This window comes from Perissodus microlepis, chromosome 13, assembly GCF_051167445.1.
Source record: "Perissodus microlepis isolate ML-2025 ecotype Zambia chromosome 13, ASM5116744v1, whole genome shotgun sequence".
Lineage (NCBI taxonomy): Eukaryota > Metazoa > Chordata > Actinopteri > Cichliformes > Cichlidae > Perissodus > Perissodus microlepis.
In genome coordinates, this window is record NC_140473.1 from 12,128,444 (window position 1) to 12,139,350 (window position 10,907).

Genomic DNA, 10,907 nt, shown 5'->3' on the forward strand with positions numbered 1-10,907 from the left:
TTAATCACTCCTAAAATTGACCTAACTTTACCTGCTGCGTTTATGGGGGGTGAGGGAGACTGGGAATTGTAAGTTGTGTATAATTTAAAAAGGCGAAAAAGCAGCCGCTAACACACCCAAACTACTGGGAAATGAGGCACGGACATGTGGGGACTAGAAGAGCAGTTTCTGATGCCGTCACTTGTTTTGAAAGGAAAAACGTGTCGTTTTATAGAAATTCGCGATGCTTTCAAGTACTCTTGGTACATGACTGAAGAGTACAGTAGCTCTAATAAGAAATTTGTATAGGCTGCAGAATTACTATACATAATACCAAAGGCATTTACATTACTGTAAAGTTAGGCGATTTAAACACCCTGCTTGAAGTTGTGTGTTTTATACAACTTAAGTTTTTACGTGCTTTTGTTTTGTAAACAGCGGTGAAAGGGCAGACGAGATTCTCTTTTTTTTGTGTGATGAGATAATGATCCACTTGTCTTTTCTTGTTTTTTAAAATTAATTTAATTTAATCTTTTGCTAAACTGAATAAACGCTACCACAAGGCCAAAGGTTGTAATGACACACTTCATATAAATGTGGCAGTTGAGTGCTGTGTTTATGGTTAGCTTTGAAACATTGTCAACCGTATCTGAACTCTGATAGTTACTGAGTGAGCATATTAAAATTAATTTGTCGAAACATGAACTTAGTAAGTTAACGTATGTCCAGAAATAGCCAATGTTCTGATGTGTCCCACCGCAGTGAACGCAGCACTGCTGTGTTCAATCCCACAGTGTCCCGTCGGAGGACAACCATCAGTCTGAACTCGGGAGGGGGAAGCGCTAGGCTGTGCAAACTCCCAGGATTTACACTCTGCCATTTTGATCAGGACCGGGCCGACGTCGGAATTCAGACGTGTCCGTCAAAAAACAAACAAAAAAAAAAAAACAAAGCAACAAAAAGTCATGGCCTGAATTAGTCACTGTTGCTGCTGCTGCTAAGTTTGTGAGTATGTTTTCCTTTTCGCTTGCACTCAGGGAGCTGTGTTTAGTTCAGGTCACGTTGTAAAAACCATATAAACTGTTTTAGTGTACTCTTTTTTTGTAAGTGTCGACCCGGTGTGCTGTCGTGTCGTCGCTCGGTCGAGAGTGACTGGCGCGTGTGGTGCTCACTTAAAAGTGCGCAAAGCCAGAGCACGATAAAAGTAAACTCAGGGTGACAACTTTACTCCTTCGAGCTCGTGCGTCAAAACAAAAGGCGCGGAGCTTTATCCCAGGATTGGGCCTCTGTCCGGGACGCGGGCCTGGCTCTGTTGTGGATGACAGCATGCTTGGTACTGTTTTGTGTGTCCAGTCTTGAGTTGCCATGGGACGAAAAGAAATGTTGTTTTCCAGCAACTAGTGTTTGTGTCTGGCAGCCAACTGAACGCGCGCTGGGTGTGACAATGAAACAGTGTATCAAATAAGTGTGATTTAACAGGAGGCATACAGTTTATCTGCGCATGTAGATGACATTAATAGGAAATGTGTAGCCTTTTTTTAACAGGAAACTTTTAATACGGCTAAATGTGGGATTTTGTAACTTTTGCTGGACTGTAGCCACTTTAGCAGTGAAGAGACCAGTGCGAGAGTCATAAGGACAGTAAAGTAGCCCAATCATAGTCTACTAACATTAGATAACAGCCTCTAGTAGCAATCAAAGCTGCTACAGCAGGAATGTTAAACTCATTTTACAAGTATTTTGATTACATGTAAATCTTCCCGTTTAATTTTGTTACATAAGTACAATTTATAAAAATAAATGCATTTAAAGGAATTTGGACAAGTGAAATGTACTTGGTAGAGGGATTTCCAACTCATTTTACAATGTAAGCCACATACAGCCCACTTTGATTTGAAGGGGAAAGAAACTGTTTAACTATACATTTAATCTCTGAGATATTTTAATGTAAGAATAAGAAGAGCAGTTTAAACAGGACATGCCAGATTGAGGAAAAAAAATGCTGCTCTAGGTAATGAAAGGGATCTGTTAGCATGTCTTTTTGGGCTTACGTGTAAGAAATGAAGGTGTAAAATTAAATAAAAGGTTTTGGTTGCTTTTGCTCAGAAAGTTTTTGTTAATTCACAGTATTTGTTTCCTTGTGGACTCACTGTGAAATTTCTATAGTAGATTGTGGGGGAAAAATGGGGTTTTTCCTTTATTGAGTGGTTTATTCATTACTTAGGAGTAATGGAGGGGGTCATTATCAGTAGGAAAAGCTGTAAAACCAATGAAAATGCAGTAAAAAAAAAAAAAAAAGTTCAAAATTTATGCTGTCTTTTACATTTTCCAAAGCAGTTCAGTGGGATGGATTTGAGTCTTTCCCAGGCTAATTCTGGCCTGTGGGGCTTATGTTTGTCAACCCTGTCCTAGAGACTGCAGCTTAAACCCCCTGTGTACTAGAACTAATATCTATACATTTTAATTTATTCTATTATTTGTTTTCATACTTTAAGCACAAGTTTATAATAGTTTATCCCTTCATTCCAGATGAAAGGAAAGCATAATTAAGTGAGTAAACCACATCCACAAACATCCCCCCATTCATTCCTCCTCATTCTGTTCCCAGTCATGCTTGTCTGAACTGGAACAAATCTCCACAATAAATGCGGCAGGGAATCCCGGGATTAAAGTGTATAACTAACATAACACCGATTCATTCAACGTGTGAGGAGACAAAAAGAGCTGCGGCACCCACACTCGCTCCTGTGCTTTGTGTTAATGGGAGCTCACTTTGCACACGATGCCACTGCTGCCACTGGAAATGGGTCATCACATTTTCAGCTCTGCACTAGTCCATGCTCTCATTGTGGTTACAATGGTAGCAGCCTGCCCTCTCATTTTAAAGTGTGTCTTATTTTGTTTATTTATATATACACGTTTTATTTCGAAGGAAAAATATTCCAGGCTGTGGTGTGAATGTACAGGAAGTGGCCAGAGAATCCAGCAGGAAAGTGTCTTCTTTAATCAGGAAGCATCTGTCTGCTGAGTTCAAGCCCTGGTGTGTGTGTGTGTGTGTGTGTGTGTGTGTGTGTGTGTCTGTATCTGTGTGTGTTTTATTTTTTTTTCCAAATTCAGCAGTTTTATTGTTGAACCACAAGACTTTCCACTCAGTCATCATTTATCAGTAATTAACCATATAAGCAATACTATTTTCAGTAGTTTCATGGCTGTTCCCCTTTGTGGATTGCATGTTCTCATGCTCCATGCTTAATTTTTCCACTATCTGCCAGCTGATCTGTTAGCGCGTGTATTCATCCTCCCATGCAGCTTTGAAAAAACCAATATCAAAATGCTCTGCACGACTGGCGCCTTTTAAAGCTTACATTTTCAACAACTAGCGAGGCCAAATAGCTGTGGTTAAGCAGCATTAGACCTTGTTAATGTCTGTGAGGTGTGCAACTTTTTTTTTTTTTTTTTGCCTACCCTTGGTTTAGCAAGCAATTTAAATAACTACAGTAATGATCAGTAATGATAAACTTGAGAAGCCGGATGGTCTTTCCTGGCTGTTTGTCATAACTGCAGGGCTGTAATTTAAATGCAAACCAACCTGTACAGGGAGCCTGACGTTGCCCTGCAGAATTACAGGTCTTAACTTTGCATTGGTTTTTAGCTGGTAGAAATCTGATGAGGTCATCTTAAGTCTTGAGACAATAATAAATCAGTGTAAAAATCCTCATGGTAGTTCCGACTTGTTTTTATGTTTTAAAGTACATAATTAGTTTCATAAGGCTCTCTTAATCCCCAGTCTCTTTCTTTTCACTGCGCTTTGGCAGTAATAAATAATCAGACCAATCCAAATTTACGACCTGTAGAACTGGTGGATTTTTGAAGTGTGATAAACTGACATTAAGATAATATTTGTTGTCAGTTCACACGAATACAGCAGCCTGCTATTTCCTGTGTGCAAAGCGGCTTGTCCCAGAGGAATGTGTGGAATGTATTCTTTTGTCCTCTGTTGATTTAGCAGAGTCTCATTTCTGTATTGCCTGCCGGAGAGCCCAGGAAGAGATGGCTGGCTTGGAAATGAGTTTGAAAGACTGTCAGTAACCCCCTGTGGAGATTTCCTCCTCCTCTGTGAATCGAAGCAGATGGATTCTATAAGTTGGAGAGACGGATGAGCTCGTGGAAACGTCTGCGTAAAACCTCGCAAACATCCTCTCATTAGAAAGATGTTCTTCACTGTTTGACTGAAGAGTTGTCAGTCCACTCCTCTGAATCAGAACACCCTCCGTTACTCATGCACACACTTCCCTGTTTATTTGTAGCAAGAGGAACTTTCCACTCAATGTCTCCTCCATGCAAGTCATGGCTGCATCTTGGAGCGCGGAGGGAGCCTGTAATTGAGGCTTTCTGTCCCCCTTTTTTTTTTATGGGAAGATGAAGCGTCTGTATTTTGTAAGGGGGCTTCACTGAGCCGGATATTACTGAGAGCTGAACTGCTAGCACATCAAAAGGCAGATTGTGATTGAGTAGCTGGAAAATTAACTGCGAGATCGTATAAAGATTAAAACATGTTTACTCTCTAACCGCTGGCAGATTAGCCTGAACGTCATTCCTGTTTAGCAATATCGCCATACTTTTTCAATATCTCATTCATATATTAAAATACCATCCACCATAAAGATGCCATGCACACTTTGTCCCTTTTTGAGGCCTCGTGTGGAACTAGATGAGCCCCAGTGTACCTGCTTCTCTCATCTGACCTCATGGTTTTTTAACGAGGCTGGACTTTTTCTGCCATGGCTAACTTTTCTCCCACGCAATTTGGAGCACGCTGGCTTTGAAATATTTAGACAGCACGGCAGGTCTAAAATACACCTTTTTACATTGCAGCAGCTTTGAACTGCCACATCTCTGAAGTCTTTTGCTTTATCCTCTATGCATTTAAAAAAAATTCTGAGCTACAGAGAGAGAGAGATTCTAAAAATCCTTTGAGAAACTGCGATGCAGTGTTTGGTTTGCATCGACAGCTTTCCAAAGTCTTGCTATTTTGACTAAGAAGAACAGATTTCTTCACCCATTTCTCAGGCTGACACTTTGTATTGGGATATTGTTAGAAGAATAAAGACTGTATCATTTCTTGTATTGCTTGCACAACTGATCTAAATGAAGGAGGTGGTCTATGTGTGAGAGTGAGTGAGTGAGTTTATTAAAGTTGCATAAACATGCATGAAATCCCTGTTATAATTACCGGTGTAAAGACGAATCTGTCAGTGCAAGAATTCCCTGCAGTCTCCTGTCACCATTCCTTTAGCCCTCATCTTTATAGCTAAAAGATAAAACTCCGGGAATGAGTTTTCATGTTCTATGATGGAATTACTTCTGAGAGTTTTCAGTTAATAAATGTCTATAAAAAAAATAAATCTGTGGTGTGAGAAACTCGACTCCCTCTTCGCCAACACTGGGCTGCAGAATGCTTATTCAGCTGTCACGTCAGCGAACCTTAGGTAATTGTAATGGAGAAAACAGAAATGAACTTGTTCCGGGTCAGGTGTTGATTAAGCTTTGATGGAGTACTTTTAAAGACATGTTTTATTTATGTCCTCGAGGGCTCTCTCTTGTACCGATAGCAAAGGTTTCAGTTGTTCGTGCTTTGAGATGGGAGCTGACTTTAGAGATTTGATCTAAATTAGTTTTACATTTGAACTTCGGTCAATAGTGTCTCATTCTTCTCTTTCTTTTTCTTCTAACAGAGAAGAAGACTTTTGAATTCGGGGACAGTTAATCCAACAAAGGAGGAGCTGTCGTTTTGAACCGGTCTGCAGACCTCTTTGGCCATGTGCTCCACAAATCACTCAAACTGGGTCACGTTTGAAGATGACAGCACACCGCTCTCGTCACCTCAGAAGCCTCTGCAGTCCCCAGGACTTATCAAAGCATCAGTGCCGCGTCCCAACGGCCTGAAATTAGTGCTTCCTCCAATCAAAGATACTTCCTGGAGCTTTAGTAGTTCCCTGGAATCGCCTCAAAGTCACTCAAGTCTTAGCGGAAGTTCCTGTGTACCATGTAGCACACCGTTTAGCACTCCTGAAGGTGGGGTTCCTAGCAGCGCGTCACCATTTTACTCCAAAACATGGGACAAGAAGGACTTCTCAAGGAGTTTTTCCAGCCCAGTTACCACCTCTGTTTTCTCTCCTGCACCACAGGCCCTGAATCAAACATCAGATGGGCCAAGCCCTTTCCCTTCTTTCAAGGGTAATTCAGGACACTTTAACCCATTCTGGGATGGACCTAGACTAAATACGGATGCGGGTAGCTCCTCCTCAGACTCTGAATCGGACAACAGCCTTCCACGTTTCTTTATACGGACCAAAGATGGCAGTGAGCCTCAGCGTGACCAGCTTTCCTTCTCTGTTGTTTGCAACAAACTGGAAGGCCTACATACAAAAACCGACAGCCAGACAGAGACAGACAAAGAAGGGCAGAGGCGGCTAAGTTGCAAAAGTGAGGTGTTAAGTGAAGGTACATCTCAGTTTGCACCTCGCGGTTTGTTTCGTAGTCAGAAGAGAGACGGTTGGTCTATCATGCTCAGGATTCCTGAAAAAAAGAACCGCATGTCCTCGCGTCAGTGGGGACCGATCTATCTCCGCTTGTTGCCGGGAGGTGTGCTACAGATGTTCTATGAGAAAGGGCTTGAGAAGCCATTCAAAGAATTTCAGCTTCTCCCTCACTGCAGGCTCTCGGATCTTAAACTGGAAAGCTACAGCGAGCCCCGCAAAGTCCTCACAGTCAAGGTGGAACATTTCTCCTACACAGAAAAGAAGCGCTTTCACCCAAAGTTCGAGGTTAGTCACGAAGCTGAGGTAGAGCAGCTCCTCAAGTTTGGCTCCACGGTGCACGATGAGATCGAGGACCTGGTGGTCTCCATGGAGGAGGAGGTCTTCAAACTGAGTGTCCCCCACCAGCAGAGGCGGCACTACGAGGAACAGGAGCTGTCGCTGCAGATCACCGATCACATCTGGATACAGCTAGATAAGTGTGGGGGCGTAATGGAGCAAACAGCCTTCACCCAGATTCACTGTCTTGCTTTTCTGAATGGACTAGGAGACTGTTTTCTTGCCCTTAATGACCTCGGGTTGCTGCACTTTGACTCCAGCTATGGCTCAGAGGAGGGCAGTGAACTCTGGATGGAGATTGCAGGCTACCATTTCCACAAATGCGTGAACGAGACGGAGTTTCAGAGGTCGCGACTGATCAAGTTTTTGCCTCCTGATGCATGCAGAGTGGAGCTGATGCGCTACAAAACAAGGGTCCTAGGTTGCACTGAAATTCCCTTCTCAATCAAAGCTACGGTAACGGTTCAAGGTGCCTACGTGGAGCTCCAGGCCTTTCTCAACATGTCAACCACATTCCTTTCTTGCATGAGGGAGTCTGACACTCACTACCCGCTGTGTGAGAATGTTGTGATCCGCGTTCCGGTGCCAGGCGACTGGGTCAAAGTGACACAGACGGTGGCCTTACTGCGACAGAGGTCTTTAAAGGCCCGCATGAACAGAAATGCCTGCTTGGGCTCAGTCACCGCTGCAGATTCACAGCCTGTCATGCAGGTGTCGATCGGCACCGTCAAGTACGAGAATGTATATTCGGCGATCGTGTGGAGGATCGACAGACTGCCTGCAAAGAATATGGGTAACGCTTATGACAGGTCAAAAAGGAACCTGTTGCACTTTTCCAGCTGTATATAGTTTTAAGCTCTCTCAATTTGAATAGTTTTCTGTGATTACATGCTTCATTGGTGCAAAGTCTGAAACATGCTGTTTCCGACCCTTTTAGCTAGCTTTCTTATGATTGGCTGCTCCTTGTAAACAGAAGGTTTGAACAGCAGCTTTAACTTTAATGTCCACAGCCAGGGCTCTGTGAGACAAGAGACATGACACCAGTTAAAAAGAGTATTTGGTGCAGTCTGAAGCTTTACACATACATTGACCTCATTATTTGAAAGTGTAGCCATGTTTAATCTGAGACTGCTGTAACAGTACATAAGTGACAGAAATAATGAGGAGCATGATAGGTCCCCCTTAACATTTAGCCTTACACATCCTTTTCTCATACTGCTTTTTACTCTTGCCTCCTTCTGCCTATGCACAGTATGTTTGTCGTGCTGCGATGTAAGACGACAGCTGCAAGTGACCTTTCTTTCCTGCTTTGCAGCCTTGGATCATCCCCACTCGTTTTCCTGCAAACTGGAGCTGGGATCTGATCAGGAGATCCCAAATGACTGGTACCCTTTTGTCACAATGGAATGTGAAATTGTGGGCGCGGTTGTGTCACAGACCAGGGTTAAATCCTTGGGCACTGTGAATGACATCCAGCCGCAGAAACATGTGACCAGTTGGACGCGCTATCACTGTCAGGTGAGATGCTTCAACGGAAAAATATCTTCATCTGTGCTTAATTGTGGATAGATTTTTTTTTTTTTAATTTATTGGAACTAACTTTTTTCTTTCTTTCTTTTTTTAGGTGGAAGTGGAAAAGAAATGGATTGAAACAGAGTTACAGAGGCAGTCTGGCTGTATGACGCAATGATGATTAAAGACACTTAGTAGAGGAAGTTATTCCTTTGGTCTAAAATGATTTTCAAAATCTTCTTAAAGGTGAAGGGATATTAAAAATAACAGGGTGAAGCGAGACTTTCTGCTTATATCTGGTTTTAGAATTCATAAAATGATGCAGCTTGGTAGCATTTCTGATGGAGGTTCTATGATTTTTATATCCTTTAACTGAGACTGAACTTGTTTAGCCCTAATAAACAATTTAACACAGTCCTTATACCTAGCACTTTACATTTAATAGATTTATAAATTGTATGAGATTTACAGCTTATACGATTACGCTTGTATCTGCAATATCTGCACTGTCCTCCAGAATTATCAACATCTATTAATAAATGCACGCCAAACACATTGTGTAATATAAGCAACTTAAGTAATGGCCTTTTGAGATCATTACTTTAGAGAGAGGTTAAATATCAACCGATGCTACGGGTGGTGCTACTGTGTTGTCCATCTATATTTAAAGTTGGCACACTTTGAATTTTTTTTATTTTTTACAAAATCTTTGTGGAAATGGCACGAAAATGTTGGATTGTTGTGTTTAAAGAATGGTGATGTTTAGGTAACATCACAGCATATATTGGGTACTGATAATATATAAAGTGAGATTTCTTTTTGTCTCAAGCAACAAAAGTATTGTTTATCTTGAGCGGACCCTTTGACTTTATACTGAGGTTGTGTTGTGTTGGAGGACTGTAATTTTATTTAAACAAATCAATTCTGTATCTTTCTGCTCTCTGGGTTGTGAATCGGGTTTATATATGATAATAAAAAAAAAAAGGGGTGAAGGGCCATACTGAACAAAAAGGTGTTTACTGATAACTTTTATGTATGAAGTACCTGGCTTAAGCTGGATATTATATACATCAAAAGTAAAAAAGAAAAAGCAATTAAACCAAAATGAGTCATGGTAGTACTTCTTTCACAGCTGTTATCTCGCACTCGTTTTTTCTCCACACTTGGTAATTTACTCAACACGGGGGCAGAGCAGTTATAAACCTGCACCTCACTAAGATTCAAAACAGTGTGAAAATTAAATGCTTCCCATCACTGCAGGCTTTTGCTGAGACGTGTGATTTGTAGGGCATGATAAACTGCTGCAGGCAGCTGCATGAAGTTGCTCAGAACGCCGGTACAGACAGAGAGAAGTCAGTAAGTTTCAGTATTGTTTCACTACACTGCTGGTGTTTTATTGTGCAGTATGTTTTATAAGGGCATCTGTGTTTATGAGTCATTCTCAACCAATGCCTCAACATGCAATCTATTAAGTCTCTCCCTCTATAAAAGAAAACGTGTTCTTCTTAAATCAGTAAAATGAGTTTTACTGCCCTTCAGCAACACTTAAAGTCCAGTTTGTTTGTTTTTTGTTTTTTTTTTTACAAATTTTGTCACTGACAATCATAACTCTTAAGTATAGTCTTAAAATATACACTCTCTTTGTTAGGTACAATTGTTCAACTCCTTAATGCAAATGTCTAAGCCAATCACATGACAGCAACTCAGTGTGCTGAGGCATGTTCACACTAAGCAAGGTGATTTATGTGACTTTGAATGTGGTACGGTTGTTGGTGCCAGACGAGCTGCTCTGAATAGTTCACAAACCGCTGATCTAGTGAGATTTTTCTATAAAACCATCTCTGGAGTTCATAGAAATGGTCTAAAAAAGTGAGTGGCAGTTCCCTGGGTCAATATGGTTTGTTGATACCACAGGTCAAGGAAGAATTGCCCCATTCTTTGATAAGAAGGCAACAGCATCTAAATTAACAACTATTTACAACCAAGGTGTGCAGAAGAATGGTGAATGGACTGGATCTTAAACTGTGCTTTTCTACTTTGCCTGTGCTTCAAAACACTTTATATCATCCACCCATTTTATTAAGCTCATTCACATGCTGATGAACATGTGGAGAACGACTTGGGCTTAAGTATCTCACACTGGATCAGCCACGGATCAAACTACCAAGCTCCTTGCAATTAGTGGATGACCGCAGAAGACCATACCAGGTACTTCTCCTGTCAGCTAAGGACAGGAAGTTGAGAGTACAATTTTCACAGGTTCAACAGAAGATTGGAAAAACTTTGCATGGTCTGAAGAGTCTGCATGGGTGCAGAGGAGGTGTTTGTGGTGTCATGGTATGTTTTTATTTCATTGGCACACTTTGGATCCCTTAGTACCAACTGAGCATTGTTTAACCGTCACAACACTGCCTGCCTGAATAGAGGTTTTCCACTGAATAAATCCAGTCTCAAGTTTAAATTACCCCATACTTTCTTTGTCTAAGGTAAAAAAAAAAAGCTCATCGGAGAGCTAATGCAGCACTGCCTCATATCAAT

General features: G+C 41.4%; 1 protein-coding gene across 1 annotated transcript; it reads left to right on the forward strand.

Annotated features, from left to right (window-relative positions):
- Positions 1-715: 715 nt before the first annotated feature.
- Positions 716-10,832, forward strand: ston1 (stonin 1). The gene is made up of 4 exons (XM_084948579.1): positions 716-984; positions 5,715-7,650; positions 8,173-8,375; positions 8,482-10,832. The coding sequence occupies exons 2-4, from the start codon at positions 5,799-5,801 to the stop codon at positions 8,545-8,547; spliced, it is 2,121 nt and encodes a 706-aa protein (XP_084804705.1). The 5' UTR covers positions 716-984; positions 5,715-5,798; the 3' UTR covers positions 8,548-10,832.
- Positions 10,833-10,907: the final 75 nt, after the last annotated feature.